Here is a 23,112-nt window from a genome sequence, read left to right as displayed (position 1 = left end):
TTCCATGTAGATTTCTTAGTGTTTAAAGTGGTACATAGCTCACACACAAGATCATAAATGTATAGGGAAGCTAGAGGACATATTTTATTCATTAAGTATTTTATCTCCTCAATCTGCAAAGTGATTTTTAGCTTTTTTCCACAGGTAAGACCTCAAAAACAACGCTTTTATTTCTCTGATCAGTTTAAAGAGTTTGTTTGTGTTGTTTACACCCAATAGCCATTTGAATCCAATTGTGTTGCCACACAACATTTTTAGAAAACAAAAAGTCCTAAACAAGGACAAAACATGTTTCATATTTTGTGTTATACGTTTTTTTAACATCTACATGTGAAAAGAGACTCCTTTTGGCAAACTCAGGACACAGAGGGTTTGTGTTTTCAGATCAATCATCACATTTTTTTAATGCAGCGCAGATGACTGGGTCTAATAGGATTATGAAAAGGCTTGGTGGGAGGAGAGGAGGTACAGGGGGGTGACACGTTAACCCCGCAAACCCAGCCTGGGGGGTGGAGTAGGAGGGGGGTCGGGTCATGTGATGGAGGAGGACAAAAGCAGGTGTCAACCCAATGATTAAGGGGTCTGAGGCTGGGCTCACCTATTGGGATTACTCAGAGCCTCTAATGGAGGGCAGGTTGTGACCCCGGAAAGCATATCGGCAGCCTCTCACCCAGAAAAGTGCTACTCTATCAAGTTAAAAAAAAGAGAGCGCTTCTAGTCTCTGGTTTCCTTGGCAACTTCTTCAATCTGGATATGTGTTCTTTTAGTGCTGAATTTCTCCTGAAGTCCTTTATGATTTGTGAATACTTGTTTATTCCACCTTTTGGATCAGCTTATTGTATTCGCAGTTGATTGTGAATACAAGATTTTGAGAAAACATTCAGTTAAAATAAAACCTTGTCTGCTGTCCAGACTCTTCTGATGGCAGATTAAAAAGCCACCATATGCTGGGGACTGTGGAGACCCCTCCCCTTTGTAGAGTTTATTATCGCGCTCTACTGTATGTCACTGTCAGCAGCTAATTGTTCTGTAGGATTGAGGTTATCTTGTCTGAAATGTTGAATCATCTCTTCTTTACCCTGCAACCTAAATCAAAGCATTTCCATCCCCCAAATAATCTGCATTTGTCATCTTGCCAAGCCAGCATTTGATTTTGTGATTTACTATAGTATTTTTCACGCTGTTTGAGTCCAAGTTGAGGCAGTCTGAATGCCAGGAAAGCAAAACTGGAGCTCTTGAGAATATAAAACACATTGTTTTCTGTCTGTGCTCTGCCCATGCCGCATATGGCTCATTTCATGGCTGCTGGAGAGCCTGATTGATAGGCTGAAGAGCAGCGGGGCTGATGTTCCTCATGTACAGCGCTTGGCAAGGTGAGAGCCAAGATCTCTTACAGGTCACATGAGGTAAAAGTAAATGGAAGTAGGAGGACGATTCGTCAGACTGCGATATGTAGAGTGCTCTTCACAGGAAGCATAGGAAAGGTGATTTTACTCCTCGGTTACATGTTTCTAGCATGTAAGCCAGAAAGGGGTTACTGATGTATTTCTTGTCAAAGGAGTCATGGGAGCTGACATTTCATTGTAATCATTGCTCAAACCACCCCTGGGAGAACTCTTCAAATATGAAACTATCAGTGCTTGTCACCCCTAATTAGAGAGACATTTATATGGTATTGCTTCTATTCTCCTCCTCTGTCTCTTTCCAGTCTAAGAGTTTCGTGGCCCTGGGGGGCCTGGAAAGCTGTCGAGTAATTTGCGACGGCATTAATACTGAATAATATGGAGCGGGTTACAAATTAATTTCCACACACAAAATTGCGAATTGACACAGTGGGATTTCGCCTGGTGTGTTTTTGTGTGAATTTGTTTGTGGTGGCACGGATGGCGGTTTGTGGAAGCTGAATTACCATGGAGACGGTGGCATTATCGTGTAGGGAGGTCGTTGATGCTGGAGCCAGTGCAGTATTGGCAGCAGAAAGGAGCAACATGGCAACAACAAAATCTGAGTGGACAGCCACTGGGCAGACGTCTGGCTTTATGTCAAACAAGACACTTGGAAATATTTCCTCTTTGTAGTGTCCTTCACTGCTTTCCTTTGTTACCTTCACAGTTACTCTCACATGGTTCTGCCCCTGATCCACTAATCCACAAGGTACATTTTCACACCCAGGTTATCCCATATGTATTGAGAATGGCACTGCTGTAAATGACATGCAGCGATAGCCCAATCAAGCTGCTGCTGAAGCTGCTGGAATGACTCCACCCTTCTCTCTCACTGAAGAGGAGAGGGTCCTTTAGGGAGAGGAGATGACTTGACGTTTTGGGTTTGTCAGAAGCTGCAAATAAATTGGACACACTGTTAGATGCGCAGGCTCTTTGTGCTGTAAAAACACTGCAGCTTGCTGTGGTATACGAGATGTCAAACATGATAGTTATGATTTTCCTCTGCCTTTCAACACTGTGATGAGAGTTTATGCATCTGCTGCTGGGGAATTCTATATCATTCTTGTTTTTTTTTGCACACATATAGACTTAAAGGACAATACCAGTGCGTTTACTAATGTTAACTTCTACAATTCTTAAGATATAGCACTTGAGAAAGAAATAACATGGCATGTTATGATTGTGTTTATTTGCTTTCTTGGTGAGAGTTAGAGGAGCATTGTATTTGTGTGTCTCTATGTTAGTCACTGAGCTAGAGAAAGGAGGCATTTAGCCTAGCTTGGCATAAAGATTGGAGGCAGGGTGAAATGTCTAATTGATTGGACAGCTCGTCTTTTTTTAAGCTTTGGTTAGTTCATTACATAAACCAGCAGTTTTTAAAGCTTTATAATCATTATTATCTGTCAACAGGTTCTACATCTGGCATTTAGTTTCAGTTATTTTAATGAATAAGCATTTAATGTTCTATACTGTATGGAACACACAAGCACATTTTCAACTAACCTGGGACCATGAGTTGAAATCTGGATAATTAGCCTTTTAAAATTGAGCTTGCATGGTTTATTTCACTAAATATTCAAAATGTACACACAGTGGGAAAAACAAATACAGCACATTGGGCCCCAGGCAACAATAATGAATATTGTATTTATTTGTATTATTTTGTATTCATGCAGACTTGGTTTTGATGGATTTCACCATTGGAAAGGAAAATGCAATCACATTTGATTTAATCGATTTAAACAAAAATAAACCAAATAAATGCCTTAACAAAGACAAAATACATTCAATGTTTTAGTAAAATGGCAGGCTCCGATGTATAAGTGATTCGAGAAAATGAAATACAATATGTGAAACCACTGGAATGCTTCCCTTAACAGTGACACACACATACTAACGCAAACAATTTGCTGTCAGCGGTACAGAAGTCATCAGTTGCAGAAACTGTCACAACAGCAACTCTTAAAATAATGTCAGTGAGGTTAGGCCCGCTCCTCTGCTTTCCCCTGGGCATTCACTCCATTCTTCACTCTTCCACTAATAATAGATCCTGCTGCTCATCCCCAATGTATTGTCCCATTCCCAACATCACACAGAAGAGAAAGGCAGCAAAAATGATGGAGGGAGCGACACCTGCACACTCTCTCCCCGCCGGTTCTGTCTCCCTGCGGGGCCAAGCGTTTGACATTTAACTACAATAGCCGTAAACAGGCCACTGGAATGCCATTGACATTCATTTTGTCTGGTTTTTTTCACAGGGTTGGTTTTATGTCTTTGTAACTCCATGGAGGTTTCATATCCAGACTTCAGTGAGGAAGCTTGTCTCTCCATCCTAAAGCTAAATGCAAAGAAAGAGTTGGCAGCATGCAAGTTTAATCAATAGACATTTTAATCCAGTGCTGAAGCGATAAAAATAATTGCCAAATGCCCAATATTTGCTAATACCAGCTACGTACATGTAACTAGTTACGTATTTTCACACTGACACTTTTTGTTAGTTTTTTCTTCACTTTTTCACCCATCTGTCCCAGTTAGTGAGACCGATAAGTCCATGGACCGTTCTGATGAAATACAGTAATCATCCTCTTCATGTTGTTCATTATCTTTACCTGATTGATGTCTGAATATTTGGGCGTGTATCACGTGTGGTTTATCACTTAATTATAGACTGTGAAGCTTACCAAACAAATCACCCACACGCTCTCCCCTCCCCTCCACCCCCACCCTACTATAGAATTGAACCACCACTTCATCCATAATATTAAACACTGCTGACTGTGTGTGAGAGTAGGCCTATGTGTGGTGTCAAAGATCTCATCCACACCATGCTGAGCCTGGCTTGTTCCTCTGCTGTTTACCTATTCATTAATTCAACCGTGAGTGATGGCGCGGGCAAACCAAAGCTCTCCATCCTGTGGTAATTAAACGTCTGCTGGTGAGAAATTTTTTCGCCTGGAATGCATTTTAAAAACTGACACACACTCTGAGATGCTGCTGGTGAGCGTCCCAGGCTAACTTCAGTACTTAGCGTGCTGAGTGCTTGCACTGATTGCTTCATTATTTCTCTGATCTGTGAGAGATCTTTGATGGATGTTGCATGTTTCAAAGTATTCCACGCTAGAGCTCCTTATGTGAGCATCTCACTCTTCAAACTTCAACACACCTATAGCGTTGGTGTTATTTAATATACACAGGTTTCAAAGTTTGTCTATCCTGATCCTCTTGCATCAGACTTGCTCAATGTAACACCAAAGCTCAACGCAATTAACCCCCATTGAGCAGTTACTCAACATGAATCCTCTTATATTCCTCTTGTATGCTCCCGTTCAGCCGTGTTAGAGTTGTGAAAGAGAGGTTGCTAAATGTAGCCACATCACAGGAAGATTTCAAAACTGATTCAGAATAATTGGTTTGTTTTGTTCACGGCTGTTCAGCCCGGCGCTGCTGCAGGAGGACAGCAATTATCGACTGCATGTCCCAGTTTCACAGACAAGGATTATTTTTCGACAAGATATTGACTGCTGTTCCTCATTGAAGGTTTCAGTCATTGGCAACGACTGATGATTAATCAATGTCTTTTGAACTACGATTGTTTTTCAAGGTGGTAGAAAAGTAAACATGAAGCACAGTCCTTTGATATTAATCAATAATTTTTTATTTCGGATAATTTTTTACCGCACACTATCAGCATAGCTTGTACGTATAGAATGCTAACCCGCTGCTAGGTAGAGTGTTAGGATAGCTAAACGTAGGCATTATACCTGCTTAATGGCAAGTTAGCACTGTCACTGGCAAATTGTACCCAGCCACACTTAGGGCAGTTGAAGAGGTGCAGTAAGCTAACATTTCAAACTCTTTCAAAGCCATGCTAATAATAAGCTAAGCTAATACTGTGCATGTTTTTTCTATAGACATCACAAGACCCAAAGAAAGTTACAATGCAAATGTAATATTTGCAATCAGGTCTAATTGCTAAAAAAAAAAATTAAGTCTTTCTTTCTTAGTCTTGTGTATACTTCAAAGACCTTGTAACTCTTTCTTCACAACTATTGCTATTTAGCTTCAAACCTTGTCATTCCAGCTTATAAAAACACAAGATTGTTCTTATTCTCCCTATACTAGTATCTCTTATTTGCGGCTTTTCGGATAACAATAATGCCTCCCCAGGGTGCTGTATGCATCAATATATTAATCCAAGTGATCTGTCACAACTCTTCCCCACCTCCACTGTAACGAGACTCCCACTTGACAGGTCTCAGTGGGGTCTCACTTTAAAATGTCAACCCTGTCGGGTCCCCACGCCGCCATATGTCCCGTCATCTCCAGGTAAACATCAGTCCAGAGCCGCAGGGATCAGCGGCTCAAGTCATTACACTGCTCCCTTTCCATCAAGTTCTACACTTTCAGCTCAAACCAAATACCATTTCTTTAATCATTGCACTCTCCTGTGGTGGCTGTAGAAGAAAGGTCACGACTGTCCGAACGGAAGACTCCAGGCTCCATCACTCTAAATCTGAGCCACCTCCGGAGTCTGCCAATCACACACTTGCATGCATTGTTGTGTGTTACACCACATGCATTTTAGTTGTGTAATTGGCTTATTAGGCTCTTTCTCTTTTTGGTAGATGAGCTACTGGACAGCTCATCCATGAGTAAATTCTCCAGTTTCAGGACAATTTTCCTTGTCGTGTTGTTATAGGGTGCTTCTGCCTCATCCGTCAGCCTGAATCACATGGAGAAGGCGTAATTGATGGGATGTGCGTGTGTGTCCGCATACAGCAAGCCAGACGCACTCTCAGGACTTGCTGCTCTTGGAGTTAATCCGTCTCACTAATAGTGGGAGGTGGATAAGAGGGGAGGGGGGGGGGGGGGAGGAGAGAAGAGAACAATACAATACAACATCTCTCCCTCCGTCTCTGGACACGTGGTTATCGCCCGGCGGGAAATCTCTGGACTTCGGACGTTCTTTACGGATGTTGCTCTCTTGTTCACTCGTCCCAGCTGGCTCTGAGCGATCTCTGCAGCACCGTTTAAGGAAATGAGGTACAATACACCCCCCTCCCTCCAAAAACATCCTTCTCTAGTGCGCCATTTTTTTTGTTCTGTTCCTGCCATTGTCACCAGACAAGAGGCTGTGTCAAGGGGTAACATTAGGAATGTGCGTGTAGAGTGAATAACTTCCTGGACCTACTGAGGTTTGTGCTTCACTGTTTCTGCATAAAGTATGTTCTCATCCCGTGAACTAAGACAGGAAGTGTAGAGAGACAGTGGAAACAATAGGATTTTCCTCCTGCGCATTGCAAACTATTGTGAACAGCACAGGATTGCTGTGTCTACCTCACCAAAGGGCCTTGTTTCCTGTCATACTCCGGACATAGTTTCTTGTTTAGTTCATAGATACTGTATGACGAAGAGTTTCGGATTGTATCTCAACAGGAAAGGGTGAATTCCACTGCCTACTGTCACAATGGGTGGCCTTACTTCTTGAAATACATATTACAGTATTGTTCTGGAACAAAAGGATTCAATATGGAAGTTATTTCCTTTACAGTTTCTTTAGTTTGCTGTTTGAGGCTTGAATGCATAGGACACTGAGTGTATTGTATTTAAGAACATATTTGGGGGTAATTTCCCTTTTTAAAGAACATGAAAATATATTTAGTTCACTTGTCAAAGTTTGCATCCATTTATAGGCTGTCAACCAAAGAGTCGAGAATCATGGGCAATCTTTTGAAAAGTCTGAAGAGGTTAAACTATACAGTATTCAAGCAAATGTGTTCTTGACCTTGGATTCAACATGTTTGAAAAAAAAGAAATCAAAACTCATTATCTTTTTTGTACTTAATATCTAATTTATATTAGATATTTCAAAGTGAATCTGGTAAACCCTCTGATTTATCCTATTATCCAACAGGGTACGATCCACTCTTCTATTGATATAGTTTAATACATGCAGTATCTTTAGTTATAATGATAACTTGTATCCTGTCAGACATCAAACTGCTATGACACAACTACCCCGGAGCTTGTTTATGCCCTCAACAGTCAGCATGTTGAAATAAGCACAATGTCCCGCCCTGTTAAATCTGTTATGCTGATTTGAAGGGATTAAGCTTGTTTATGGTATTACATCCCTCTATGTTTGTGGCAACCCAGAGTGTCTTACTTTGCAAAGAGTACAACCTAGAAAATAATGTCTGGGTTCACATCCAGGCAGTACAACCTCTTGCTTTGTCATTTTACACCACTCCATTTTTAATCCCTCACCCTCAAGGCAAATTAAATTGTTTGATGTTCATAGATGATATTTCATTAGATGTCATGAATCATTAAGACATGCAACTTCTTTCCTATGCTTGTATCCTATTTTATCAGAGTTCGTCTGGAAGTGAGGGCAGCAAAGTTAACCTTTATCGATGTATGAGTCACTGTTTCCTGTGGATGAGGTTTAAGACTTCTCCTCCCCTCAGAAACAGCTTCACAGAGGGGATTTCTGCTGGGGAGCGCTTTGACAAATGGTCCTTCCCAGTTTAATGTCGCAGCAGTCGTGCTGCAGTGCACTAATAGTGCTTGTACTCTCACTGGGCTCAAAGTTTACACTCGGTGTATCGAAGCCTGTGTTGATGTGATAAAGCAATGCTGGATTTGTGTGTAACAATTCTCCTGCTCAGTATAAGAGTGTAAGGTGTGTTCAGGGAGGCCTTGTGTTAAACGTAATGCCCGCTGGGGGTGTGGAGGATAGATGGTGCCTGACAGCACCCTTGGCGTTGCAGTGCTGCTGCTGTGTCATGCTATTTTGCTGTGGTGTTGGCTTGTCTGTTTGTCTCAATTTAAAACCTCTAGAGAAGTGTCTGCTTTTATTGAATATCTGGAGCTAAAAATACCTTCTGCCTCACCAATCACAGCGGGGAACAGGTTGAACGGTGAGATGGGATGTCCCATGGATGTTGCTAACTGTTTTTGAAGTATACTATATGACTCATACATCCTACATCATAAATAGACATTTACATGTAAGTTGCACTGTTCAAATTCACAAGACAGTTGCAGCCTGATTTTACAAACTGTTTCAATGATGAATCTCTTACCCAATCTGGGTTTTTAAAAGTGGTTTTATCCTAATAAAAATTAGTCATTTAACCTTTTTAGAGAAATAATGATATGTTGCTTGACTCACTTTAAAAAAGCTCCTGCAGCTGAGTCATTCCGTTTCGGCACTCTCAGACCATGTCATCTCATTTTAAAGAGCAGTCTGGCTAGCAGCAAGTCGGCCATCACCTTTATTGGCAGAGAGTGAGGTGTGACATGTGTTTATCTGCTGCAGACAGGCTGTCAGGTGGAGGACACCCACATCCCCGGCTTTATGGGAAATGTGATGTAGAGCCACCACTGCAGTACACACTTACATCTGCTAATCAAAAAGTTGTAGACATTCTTTTTTTGTTATTAGTAATTTAAAACATACTTGTTGAGTTGGGTTTGATGTCAAAATGGCTTCCCAGGGCTTTTCAGGGGCCAACAAGGGTCCACAGGGTAAAGTGGACACCCTTATATTATATGCTGTAGTTCTGCTAATCATTGTTAGCTAGAGTTTTTTCAAATGTGAAAGTACAGCCTGAAAAGGATCAAAATTAGATTTTCCTTTTTAATTAAGAAAAAATAATTTAAATAGGTAATCTCTTGAACACCATGCACTGTCAGTTACACCGAGGACTGTGGCAGACCTACTCCTAAGTCATTATAGATTGGCTTTTTTGAGTTGACAATTGCATAATGAAGTAGTGGAAATCAAGACTTAAATGGTGTCAAAATTGCCCACTATTGTTATGATCACTGCTTAAAATGTATGCAAACTGGAGAAACATCAGATGAAAGTATCTTTTTTAAGCTGTCGGTTTTTAGCTGCTTGGAGGCAGCAGATGTAAAAACCAAAATCGACTCATCATCACTTATCCAAATTTGTTAAGGTGAACTTGTTAACCAACATTTGTCTATTTAAAAACATTAGACACTGAGCAACATTAGCATTCATTTGCAGTTTATCTTGCAACCCAAATAAGAACATATCTGGCTTTAGCTAGCTAGCAGTTTACTAGCCAGTTGCTCATTTTGTCTGCCGTTTGGTGATGTGTAGTTTGTATGATACAGTGTTCATGTAGCATTAACTTCCAACAGTAAAGTTGTTAGCCATAAAAACACAGAAGGAAGGAAAGTGATGTATTGGAAATTCCTGTTAGTACAAACAATACAGTAGATTTGGTAGCTCATAGCTCGCTATCTTTGCACACTTAAATTGTCGATACACATAGCTTTATTAAAGGATATAAATTATTGCTAACATTTTGGTTCCTCATATATTTTTTATTCCTGGCAGCCTTTTAACAGCCCCTTTGGTTCAAGGGACTCTGATCATGAAGACCAAGATTCAAGCAAAGATGAGAGAAGGGGTAGAGGAGGATACTTATTGGGATGAAAGCATGACATTACATTAAAGAAGTGGGGAGCAAAGGGAGATGGGAGATGAAGAAGAGGAGAGGGTATGCAGCTCAGGGCTTTTTTGCAACATCAAGCCCTGTGTTGGAACCGCTGCGATCACTTTAGCTGTAACCGCTTTTCCCGTTGTCGTTGTCAGACTTCGGGGAGTTTGACAGCCGTGCACTTATGCAAAGTTAGTCTATCATCCCCAGCCTGCCAAATATCCATGCCTGGAGAGCAGACAGCAATGAAAGTTATCCCTGCACAGACTCAATAAACCAGTTTGTCTATTCGGAGTAAAATCAAAAGCTCTAGTCAAAACTACATCGGTAAATCTTAATCGTATCTGAAAATAGTGTTTCTGAAAAGAAAAATAATGCTTCAGAAGTTAGAGAAAGGAGACTTCAGAGGTATCTGTCTAGTAATGATAACATGTTTGATGGATGAGGTCAAATACTTCATCAAAGGTCTTCCTGGTGTAAATTTATATCGTTGACAGCCATTACATGGAGGATTATGTGCTTGTTATCGGTTACTGTGGCCTCATTGAGTGGCTCTGGATTGATAATCAATGTGGGCCAAGCTACAGAGACAGACTTTACATGTCAATCTGTTTGTCGGCCTGATGGTTTCCAGCCGCACCCTGAGATGTAAGGGTCTGGCTGCAAAACAGAAGCCAAAGATGAGGCTTTGATCAAATGTTTTTCCTTCAGTGATGTGGATATGAAAGAAAAACAGGCAGAGAGAAAAAGGGCAAAGAAAGGTTAATTTAGTCTTTTTGTAAACATATTTTATTGCAGCCTTATTATTCATTTATTCTCAAACCTGCTGAGCAGAAATCTTGTTAGAGATCGTTTTTTTTTTACATTATTCATCCTGCCTTATCAACTAAATGCTGCTGAAAGCACTTATCCCATTGGATTTAAATCTGTTTATATGTCATTTGGCACAGATGGTCAGTCAGATACTCTCTAGTGTGGTCAGATATTTATAATCATGGAAGTGTGTTAGGACCTGAAAACACTACTTTATAATCATTTCTAATAGAGACATTATTTGGCTAACATGCCTTTTCAGAGCTGGTATGCATAACAACATGCATTTCCATTAAACTAAGCAGCCAAACCTAATAGGTCTGGGCGATGTCATTATGCATTCAGGAAGTGTAGTGAGTTAACTATCAGCCCCTTTCACCTGTTTTGCGGTGATGTTATTTTTTTATTGTGTTACCGGTCGTGACAGGCGTAGCGGGACACGACACGCTGTAGTCTCACGTTTCTCTACATCACCAATGAATTCACAGTAGCAGCCAGTCACTCACTCAGTCAGGGGTCACGTAAGGACAGAGAGATGGAGTCGGAGAGAGAAGGGAGGACATTTACGACTCAGACATTGTGAGGGTGAGCTGCATCCCAATGTCTGCTCTTTTACTGCCTGGCTGAAGACTCTCTCAGGAGAGAAGGTGGAAGCTTGTGCAGAGTGTTTGCAGGTAATCCAGGTCCCCAGGTGTGTGTCTGTGCACAGTCTAAAACAAATAAAAAGCCAAATACCAGTCACTTGGGATGTCTGGTAGGAGAAATCCATCAAACCAGATTTAGTGTTGGACATCATCTAACACCTTGTCAACCCATGATGTTCAATATATTGATGTACTCTGTGATGAAGCACTTTCTCTAAACCTGTTTCTACTGTTTTAGTTTCAGTGCTCTATAATCGCACACTCCCTTTCTTTACATGTGGAAAAAAAGGCTTTTGGTAGTTAACACCTTTTTATATTCTGTAATGGATTTTTATGTGGGTGATTTCTTGAAACATCATCAATACATTTTTTCCAGTGCGCCATTGGCCTGTCAGGTCAACGCTAATCAAATGCATCCGCAAACAACGCTAACCCCTCATTCGTTCCAAGTGCTTGATACTCAGTCTGTGGTGTCGTCTTTCCAGTGATGCAGGTCTGTCACAGACTCTGTTACCTGTCTGACTCTTTGTTCCACTAATTCAGTCCATTGCTGGATCTGTCAGACAGTCTGGCCTTCCCTCGATCTAATGATAATGCTTAGTGTTACACAATAAAGATGTTTGAGTCCGACACCTTCTCTGACAGTGTAAAAAAAATATGAGTGCTTTACCTACCACATACTGTACCTGACTCAATAAAAACTGAACTTTAGTTTTGAGACATGGTTGAGACTTAGATCAAAACATGAGGACTTGGACTTGACTCCTGTGAGATTGGGGTTGAAACCAAATAAGGACATGAGAATATAGGACTTGATTTGTTACTCCCTAAAGACTCAGTTTGACATTAAATCAACAAAAAAAAAATCCTTGAAGACTTGACTTGCCTTCCTTCCCCTGAGAAGTTAATTGGTGGTATAGCTCTACCCTCTTGTGCCTATTCTGGTTCCCAAAAACCAAGATGGCAACAACAAGAAACAAGATGGCGACAGCACGAATGCCAATTTCAAGTCTTTAAAACGGTAGTCCACCAACCAAACCTATTGGAACATATAATCAGGTCCGACTTGACGGCTGGTAATCCTGGCTTTTCTTTTAATTCCACTCATACAATTAAATATTAATACAGACAATTAATGAAAAAGACAATGGAAAACAAACTTAGAAGAAGAAAAGCATAGCTTATAAAGAAAAATAGTCCTCCCGTTGGTAATTTAAACTTGAAGGCAAACTTTTTTAACTTAGAGAGATCTTGACTTGAACTATATGAATGACTTGAGTTGGATGAAAGGACTTGAGACTTGACTTTGACCTGCTCCAAACAGCTATGAAATGCACAGGAACCTCATGCAGTAAAACTCTTTACATCAAAGTGTAAATGGACTCTGTTGCAGGGGTAGAAATGGGCAGGAATTGTAGCTGGCTACCATTAACTCTCTGTCTGTGTCTTACATGTGTTCACACACCCACAGACAGGGTTTTGGCCATGAATCCTCTGATGAATTGCTTTAGTCATTGGTCCTGGCTGTGGTTTAGTGTGTTGAGTAATGCGATGCTGTTCTACTCCTCCTCGGTTGCCCCTGAGCACAGGTGCTCTGCTCTTCCTGAGTGGGAGTTCTCCACTGAACAAGTTAGAGTTTCATTCATGTTGTCAGAGCTACAGAAGGTTTTGGTCATTGTGGAAGTGATCTAAGAGTGAAGCTGAGATTCTGTGTTTCTGGCATGCATGACAATGAGGATAATGGTCTTGGATATAAGCAAACCGAGTGAGTGACACTCAGAAAAGTTTATTCTACTCCTGTGTTGTTCTCCACAGATTCTACATTAATGACTATTGACAAGCGCATCATATTTAATGCTTCACTGTCCTGCTTTTTCAGTACTGCCATATGCAATATGTTAACAAGGCAGGACTACTGCCAAGACATGGATGTGAGCTGACAGCTTGCTCCCTGAGCACATAAAATCTATCTGTATGAGCATGCTGCCAGTATCCTGAGACATTGTATGATATTGATATTCAACCTGGAGGCATTTTTCCGTTTGAAGCTAACAGTTTTATACCTGGAAATGTATTTGTAGAAAATATATGCAAATATGGCTGATCTCTGCTTGTTATTTTATTGAACATCTGATCTGAATTGACATTTTGTTTCACTAAACTACTTACTCTGACATCACTTTCAGGTTTTATGTTTGGGAAAGGCTGTTATTTTGACGTAACTAGTCAGAATTATGTGATTCATCCATCCTACCTACATAGTGTCTGTTAACACAAACACTTTCCATGCTGTTCAAATAAATGTAAGATGAGGGTATTTCTGTGGGTTGACTGACAGTAACCTCTGCATCTTTCTCACTGTGTTATTCTTCACGGACATTGTTCTGTCTTTATTTGCCAACTACTACTTTTTCATGTAGGACACCATCTGTAGTTAGCTTGGGTTCGTACATTTATAAAACAGTGACAATTACTATTATTTCTAAGCTAATATGCTGACTTACATTAACAGTTTAACAGAGTTTTGTACATGTTTCCCACTTTGTATACCATAATTAAGTAAAGTGACCGACTGGGATAGGGAAGGCGATATGTTTCCTTATGTGCTACTTCCAAGTGAACGGCATGCTGGGAGCCTAATGTTATTTTAATGGCCGGTGGGTTGCTGTTCTGCGGGCAGAGCCTGGCGGAGAGTTAGGGCGCTGATTGATAACATGTCTTCTGCCAGCCTCCATGACACAGCCCCAGCAACTCATCCTGCCAGGTTTACCATCCAGGTTCACGACTGACAGTGCTCACACATACAGCTCACCACTGTAACTCAGCAATATGGCTGCCATTAGGTATGGAAGGATTAGAAAGCTCCCTGGAAACCGATTGTAGTTCTTGCTGCTTGCATTTAATTTAGGTCTGTTGTTGCATGGAATCAATATGCTTAATCATTAAGTTGTTGTGTGTATCCTGGCTGGACCATTGAGTTATCAAAGCCCCAGAGTGTCTCATGAGTCACTTGCAGTGGTTTTAAACCCACCCACTGAAGAAAATGGTTTCATAACAGAATTGTTCACAGCTATAATCAGTAATCAGCTTCCCTGTTACACAATAAGCCACAGTCTCACATCATTGGGGCCAAGCAGTTGGTTGTTTTGCAAGGTCGGAAGATGGAATAAACACTCTCCAGAGTTAAAGCTTTACTGCATGGACAGAACAGGAAAAATGGCTATCAGGGGCTGATTTCCATCAAAGGGTAAATCAAGAGAAAAAAGGGCCCACTGTGTGAGCGTGTCCCCTGAGTAGATGTGGAAGGGCAGGGAAGAAGGAAGTTGGTTTAACTTCAATGGGGCTGAGATCACATCAAGCCTGGGCTTTGATTCAATAAATTCAGCATTGATGTTTCAGATTTTAATATGATCCTACTGTAAGTCTGCTGTAAATGTTGAAAGAGTCTTTATACATCACTGTATTTTGCTGCAAGTCTCTGCTTCACACTTCCCCTCTTTTGAATCAGTGCCTCCGCTCTCAGACAGAAGCTCCTTCCAGTATATAACAAAGAGATAAAATGAAGCGTGAGAGCGTGGCATCAAAACTGTTGGAAGAAAAGCATCAGTTGAAACGGTTGTGATTGGAGGTCCAGTTATCAGTTGCCTGCGTGAGAGCACAACACTGTAGTTCACACCGTCGTTGTCGCATCCCACACTTCCCCTCCCTCCTCCTCCTTCGCCGTTCTCGTTATGGAAAAGCTCTCAGGCTGCAGCCTCAGTGGGCAAACAGCCAGCCTGTTGCCACGGCTCCTATACATAACCGCAGAATAGAGGGAAGTCCAAAATTAAAAACATTGTTATCCCTGCGGCTTGGGGCCACAGCGAGCCGGAGTGACAGGCTTATTTCATCGTGACGTCTGGGGTGATCTTGGCTTTGGCCTCTAGTCTGCGGCCCCTGCAGACACTCTATTCAGAGCTGCAGTCCGGGACCTTTTTGGGACCAGGTCCAGTCAGGAGGACCGCAATCACAAAGCCTGTACAGAGTCCCAGAGAAAAGCATATTGTTACCAGATTCCTCGCTGTGCCAATGGTGAGTGGGAATTTCAGTCAATGACCCCCCTTTTTTTTTCTTTTTTTCCCAACTCAGTGCGAGCCCCAACATGTCCTTGTGAATGAATTTGAATATAATGTACTATTAGGGTTGCCATGGTGATAGCTGTCGTCGTGTGTGGATGTCAGTTGCCATGCAACCAGTAGGAAGCTAAGCTGCTATGAGTACAGTGCTAAGCTGTCGATGTACACCAGAAGAGGAGCTGTGATACATTCCTGCACATGACCAATTATTGTTAATGCTGGTGTATTTTGTATGCAATAAAATGATAATAGTTTTATAATTTTCAATGTAGCTTTTTGGTGGGTTGTAGGAAGAGAGGGTTTAACAGGTTATCATATTCAACAGCACAGCATTAAAACAAGCATAAATGGCAATAGCTGCACCCATGGCAGTACCCACCATTGAGGTCACCGAGGTCCGGACCTCGGTAATTTCTTCGAGGTGTATATAATAAAACTCGCAAAATAACTGCACATAATTAACAGGGTTCTTTGTAGTACTTCCATTTACTGGCAGTGGGGGCGCTGCACAACTAAGTAGCCTACATTAAAGCAAACAGAAGAAGACGACATTCATTTATCAACAAACAGCCACAGTCCGGACTTGTACCACAAACGCCAAACACCAGTGTGATTTTGGTGACAGTACGACTATCTTGGACAAAGTTATAGTGGGGGTTCCAAATCCGGCTGCACCAACACCTGGTCTGCCACATGTGGAAGCCCCCCTTTAGTTTCTCACCTGCTGAGCCCAGATTAAAATGCTTTTGTGTGCACAAACTACACGTGAACAACAAACACCAGTGTGATTTTGGTGGTAGTACGACCACCCTGGACAAAGTTATAGTGGGGGTGCAAAACCAGGCAGCTGCACCACCTGTTCTGCTGAACATGGGCTGTAGAGAACCGTGCAGATCTTCCCTATTGACACCAGGATTAACCTTACTAACCCTAACCAGCAGATCCTGTGTGAACACACTACGTTTGTCAGTGGACGTATGATAACATGCACAATAACTTATATTGGAGCTATAGGCTATACTTTGATTTAAATTGCATGAATAAAATAGCTAGAGAGCTAACATTAATTTCATTCATCCAATATCAGACCTTTTAACAAAACTTGCAATGCTTTTCTTTCATTATAATTTGAGTAAAAGGTTGAGGAGATAACATTGCATTGTTTTCTTTTTTCACTGACACAGATATAATTAAAAGACTATCAGTCCAAGCTCAGCTTTGGTAAGGGAGATACAGGACAGGCAGAGAGAAAGAGAGAAAGTGATGGAAGTCAGAGAGGGACTGCAGGGACAGCCTTCTGAGCCCAGGGTTGTATTTACATTATGTTCATGTGCTGTTCAACACAAACTATGTAGGCTTAATAACCCCATCTATCTATCTGCAAAGTAAAATGAACTATATTACTGAATTATTTGTAATACACTGGCAGGAGCGACAAGTGAGGAGGAGCATACATTTAACAATGAGGGATGAGTAAAGGACAGAGAGAGTAATGAACAGAAAGAAGACAGAGAGATTACTTTTCCAATGTTTTGTGAGCATTTTAGCCTCTTCTGCACCTCCAGATTATAATGTGGATCATTATTGGTAACAATCCACTGATTCTCATGACATGGTTTGAAATTAATATATCATCCAATTTGTGCCCCCCTACAGGACTTAAAAACAGATATCTAGATCATGAAAATTGGGGGGGCCTGCCCCCGAGCTCCCCTAGCATGTTTTGGACCTCGGTATTTACGAAATCCTGGGTACGGGCCTGGCTGCAAACACGTACACATGCATCCACCCATTCATGCCTCCTAGGTCAGGCATTTGTGATATAAAGTATTTGCAGGTATTGGCAAGACAATAAAATGTGATCCTGGTAGTCTAGTTTGATTTGTCTTTTATAACTAAGGTTAGAAGACTATCAGGGAGGTTGTTAAAAGTATGATGTTGAGCAACTCCTAATGTATTTTGGCACACAACTCTGTGTTTTTATTCCAAGCCACACAGAGCTCTCTTAAACATGAATAAGAGGGCTGCATTTTGTAATGTCTGCCTAAATGCATGGTCTCCATCCAGTAGGGAATCCCTTGTGCATTAACAAGGACATGATCCCTCACCAGTTTCCCATCTTTAAACAAGTCAGAGGTACTAGAATTGAATGGAGTTTCTGCGTTGGTGGGATAGTGTTAAGCATTGCATTAAAACACTTTCCGCTGCTGCCAGTGACCCTACTTTCGGGGGTTTTGTCTGTGCCGTGACCCTAGATGTCTTCTCAAATTATCTTTTACCTGCACATGTGCATGCAACTACAATACAGCTTCTTGAACAGCTGTGTTTTGTCCATGCTTATCCTCCTTTCCAAACAAAAACCTTGTTCTGCTCTGTGATAACAAGTATAAATCAGACTCTCCCTGCCACTATCTCTCCTCTTCCCACCCTTCCCTTGTGCCTTGCAATTTAAAGAGCATGTCAATGTGGCTGAGCTGGCCTGACAGCGCTGATGAGGTGTAATCACCGTGGAAAGGCTCAGCTGCTCTCTTCGCACCCTGCCATTGAGCTCATTAGGCCAGGAACATGATGCTAAAAAAAATAAAGCAGAAGATAGGAGTAAAGCGGCAAAAGGGCTTACTATGACTGCAGCGTTATGGTGTGTTTACAGTGGACACGAGATGGTTTTGGGATAGGTGGCATTTATTCAGAAGCTGGGAAAAACAAATGTTCTCTTGCTACTACTGTATTCATTCATTAGTCTTACTTGTATGCGTCTTATCCTTCGCCATTATAGTCTAAGCTGTGACTTAAGAGCAGGAAATTAAGGACTGCCTTGACAACTAATTTAGTAAAAGATATTTACATTATTGTTTTCATTTATTTGATCTGTTGTAAATGGAAAGTGGAGTTAGAAGGAAAAATAGATAAATTATTTTCAAACATGTAATATAATACATTGTTTCTTGTGATTTTTGCATTCTGCCATTCCCAGAAGTAAGCTATTGCTAACATGGATAGATAAATAGATAGATAGTCGCTGTAGCGGTCATACATTGTGACTATTGTAGGTAAATATTTGTGTTATGTTTAATATCATCTATGTTGATATGGCTTTATTTTTATATATAAAGCCATGTTAGGGAAACTTCCATCCTACATCTGCTCCCTGATCTCACGGCGAATTGTAAGTGGCTACTGCCTGAGATCGCATGCTGTGGTTTTATTAAATGTGCCAACTGCTAGCACTGTCTTAGGGAAGATAGCATTTAGATGCGCAGCTCCACTGTCCTGGAATAGTCTGCAATTAAAATGGAAACTGAGCAATCTGGTGCCACCCAATGTTTTTAAAGCTCGGTTGGATGCTACTCAATCGGAAGCTGTTGGTACCTGTGCATGTGGATAGTTATGTAAATTGTAATCCCTGTAATGCTAATGTATGATGTCCTTTTGTTGTTCTGTTTATGTTTTTAATGTTTCATGTGGAACCTACTTGAGCAGGTCTCCCTTGAAAAAGAGGTCAATGATCTCAATGGGATACAACCTGGATAAATAAAGGTTTGAAATGAAATGAAATGTTACTCAACATGTTATTTTTCCTGCTCGGGCATGTGTCCTCCAACCGTATTCAATTCAACAATTTCAAAATAGTCCGTGGTTGCATAGTTCAGATTTATAGCCCAATACAAGCACTGAAAGGTTGCCACAATGGCGACAAAATGACTCAGATGTGGTGTGTTGCCTCTTCAGTCTCCTGAACGGGGCTGCATTTATGACAAAATAAAGCCTTATGAAAGGATCAGCACCCTACTGCCCTGTGCTTTGTGTTGCCTGTCCCTCTCATCTAACACGTCTCCCACAGAATCACAGGTTGCCTGATACCAGACCTCTCCTCCTGGGGGGGTGCAAATCCAATTTCACATGTAAGAGATTATTCACGCAGGTAGGGTGAAGGGTGCTAGGTGTGTGTGTTCGAATAGACTTCTTTAGAAACATGTGTCTGTTTATGTTGATTGTGAGAGAGCTTGGTGTGGGCACCGTGTTGCACAAGGGCACTTCCCACAAAGGGACGCGAACTCGCACACACTAAAATCTCTGGGGGTGAAAGGAGATGTGTGTGTGTTTTCTTTCATTTAACAGAAGGCCATCAGTGAGTCATTCTCCTAAAGAGCACCCTTGGGTATTTGTCGGGCTGACAAACAGCCAGTGGCTGTCCTCAGAACCAGGCTTACTGGTCAATGTTTAATGCGACGTAATTGGTTTTACTGGGCAACACAGCCTGCAGGATGACAACGCTGATTTGAAAACTAGCAGTTGAGGCTCTCCTTCTTGGTCTTTTGTTGTCAAAGTTTTGGTTGTAATTCATATTATCCACTCTGAGATGTGTTACTGTTTTATGGTAGTCATTACAAGGATTAAACTTTCAAGGTTAAGCCTTATCTTAACTGCAATCCCTTCTTTCTTTTCAGTGTCTCCTCTATTTAAATCTGCTCACATACAATCACAGTATATCAAAACTTCAATGTGATTTTGATACCAGAGTTGAGTTTCACCGTATCTGTCGTTCTCTCTCTCTCTTTACTAGAGAACCATGAGCACTGTGGAGGAGGAACTGGATCACATGATACCATGAAGACAAGCCTGCAGGTCCTGCGCCGCCAGCTGCTGAGTGAGTAGACCCCAGGGTGGGACCAGGGCATCGGCAGAGTGTCCTGGGTTTGCAACCAGAGACCCAGAATGCCAGTATGCATTATATATGCAAAGTCTAAAGAGAACATGTCTGGGAAAGTCCTGCTACTATGTTACAAATACGATTAGAGCAGCATAGAAAACACACACACAATGTAAACACACGTTTTACACGCTATGTAAAGACACTTTTTTAAGTGTTATTGCCCTTTAATACCACTGTATAGATAAAGTTCAAAGCACTCATAAATATTTATAAGGTTTAACCTTAACACATTATAAAGCCTCTTATAATGATGTATAAGGTCAATTATTATAAATACTTAATTGCTGGTTTTGCAAGGATCATAGCTGTATGATAATGATCATATTTGGGAAACATTATAAGTGTATAAGTAACTCTAGGAGATCATACATGTAAGGTGCTACAAATTAAAGTTCTGATGTATAGGCAGATATAATACATTACAAGCTGGTTATGAATCACATTAATTGGTTTGCTTTAAGTAGATTTTAACTATGATTATATAGTGTTATTAACAGATTATAATGGATTATTCAATACATTACTAGGCTATACATATTAGACATTGGCTCCGTAGGAAAGTGTTACTAAAAAAACTATAATAATAGACAGGTCTACAGGTCCATAAAAGAAGGGCCACAAAAACACATAGGTGAAACACATTGCAGGTCAGTGCCATTTTAAGAGCCCTCAGACCCAAGGTCTTGTTGGTATTGCATGGTGTTTTCTTTTGTTCACAATATATGGGATGGATGATAAAGTTTGTTGTACAGTTGCACAGCTGTCTGTGTGAGGGTTAGGAAATACTAGCCATCTGATCCAGAATGATCCACAACAAGTAAGCAAATGAGCGCTTATCCCAAACTTTGATCCTTTAAATATGCTTTTTGTAACCAGAAGTCTTGTTGCTCTCTCTTGGTGGTGGATGAAAAAAGTTCCCTTATTGCTGGAGGCCCTGAAAATGCCTTGAGGGAACCTAATATCTTGATATGAGATACTGTTCATACATTTCTTCATGTATCCCCTTAGTTCTTGTTAAAGTTGTAGTCTGTGCTGCTTTAAATTCAGAAGACAGGATCAAGGCTGTGTTCACAGCTCTGGCAAGCCACCAGCGCAGAATGTCACATGAATATGAAGCATGAAGGTCAGACTGGGACCCACCATGCTCCCGGACGGTTAGCTAACCAGGCTGATGATATGGTATGCAACCCCGAGCTCCACCTCAGGCCAGCGGAGCCAAAGTCTGTCTCTGACAAATCTGCCTTAATCTCACACAAGTGATAAACTCGGACTGGACTGCTGTGATGGAAGTGCCTTAAGCTGTAGCAGAGGTGGAGCGAGGTCACATTGAAGCGGCTCAATCTAAAAAAGGGAAGTCTGAATCATGACTGTGGACTTGCTTTGTATATTTTTATATTAAGACCATATTTCTGGTTTTGTCCAGGTCGATCCGATCTCTGAAAGCATCTCTTTTACAGTCGGAGATCCAGCTGAGGCCTGAGTTTCCTTGGGCACATTACACTTTCATCAGGGTTGCCTCTTTACAGTGTGCAGAACTGAAAGGCCCTCTTAGCTATACAGAGACATTTCCTAGTTCTCAGTCTTTACCAGCCATCTGCAGGAGACAGATGTGCCTTAACATCCTTAGGCTGCGAGCAAGCGAATGGATTCTGCAGATAGAAGAGAACTAAGATGAATGATCCCTCATCATGACAGGTGTCAGAGAGAGCAAAAATACTTTTCCTCTGGTTACCTCTGTGTTGTATTTTATTCTTCTGCGCTCCCTATAGACCTTTGCAAGCTTGTTCTGATGAGATAATAAACCTAACACAATTGAGATAACTTACTTGTTTCTTGCAAATTAGGTTTTTTTCTGGCACAAAGTCTGAGAAGCAAGGTAATTGCTTGCAAATGGTGTTTTGAAGGCAGCTTCTTGAAAGACAAATTGGTATGAAGTGTAAATGAGCACACAGGGCTTGAGTAACCCTCCAAATCTGACTTTGGCTTGTTTTGTATGATTAAAGTCTGCTACAGTATGTGGTTTCTTCAAGCCGCAATAACAGTAACAATGTTGAAATTCTTGGTAATTGGAAAACATTGACAGTGTCTGTGACTTGGTGTTAAACTGCGTATCTGCAATTTGGTGTTCTCTTCAAATTCCAGACAACTTCCTGTTTAACATTTCTCCTTCCTGTTAGATTATTTGCTGCTTTCACAGTAGCTAAATCATTATCCCAGTAAACAGCACAAGAAGTCTTTGTTGTTCTTGTTTTCGCATTCCCCTTCCGTCTGATTCTCCGATAAACGCGTCACTGTTCAAAGCTGCTGTAACCCGACAAACAATTTGTGGAGCATTCAAACAGGAAGCCATTATCCTGTTACGAAAGCCTTTCCCTCTTATCTCAGGCCTCACATCTGTAGAGCTCTCCCCACTCCGCCTCTCCACTACTCCACCCATCCAGGCCTCCGTCACGATGGTTCCAGCGGGCCACAGGATGTACCGTATCTGTCTGTTTCCCCCCACGGGACAGACACTCAGCCCAAAATGGCAGATAAAGACACCCAAGAGCAAACCATAGGAATGTGTCTGTTTGTGCTACTGTAAAGATGAACCTGTATTTAAACGCCCAGGATGTGTAATCGCCTCTACAATAGGAAGAATCCCAAAATAATCTGTGCTTGGGTTGTGAAGCTAGTCAATGGTTGAAGTAGTAGAGGTAGAGATAGTCATGAAAGTATAGTGATACGAAAGTTAGCACTCCGCCTTACAGTAGTAGTTAAAGTATTATTACTGTTAGCTACAAACGTTGTGTCTGTATTGTTAACAGTTGGGCTAGTAGTTATGTCATCTGTAGCCTACACAAATGTAGTACTTGTATAGGTAGTCATGGAAGTACTGGTATTAGTGTTAGCAGTAGGACGAGC

The 23,112-nt window shown here is 41.3% G+C and overlaps 1 protein-coding gene across 1 annotated transcript in view; it reads left to right on the top strand.

The window, feature by feature from the left end:
* tmem108 (transmembrane protein 108) overlaps positions 1-23,112 on the top strand; it is a 40,603-nt gene that overhangs the window by 4,382 nt on the left and 13,109 nt on the right. The window contains exon 2 of the mRNA XM_034146363.1: positions 20,059-20,142. Coding sequence (XP_034002254.1) covers positions 20,103-20,142 — 40 coding nt within the window. The 5' untranslated portion in view covers positions 20,059-20,102. The remainder of the gene's footprint in view (positions 1-20,058; positions 20,143-23,112) is intronic.

This window comes from Trematomus bernacchii, unplaced genomic scaffold (assembly GCF_902827165.1).
Source record: "Trematomus bernacchii unplaced genomic scaffold, fTreBer1.1, whole genome shotgun sequence".
Taxonomy (NCBI): domain Eukaryota; kingdom Metazoa; phylum Chordata; class Actinopteri; order Perciformes; family Nototheniidae; genus Trematomus; species Trematomus bernacchii.
The sequence above is the reverse complement of the archived record's forward strand: the minus strand, read 5'-3'. Positions and strand labels throughout refer to the sequence as shown.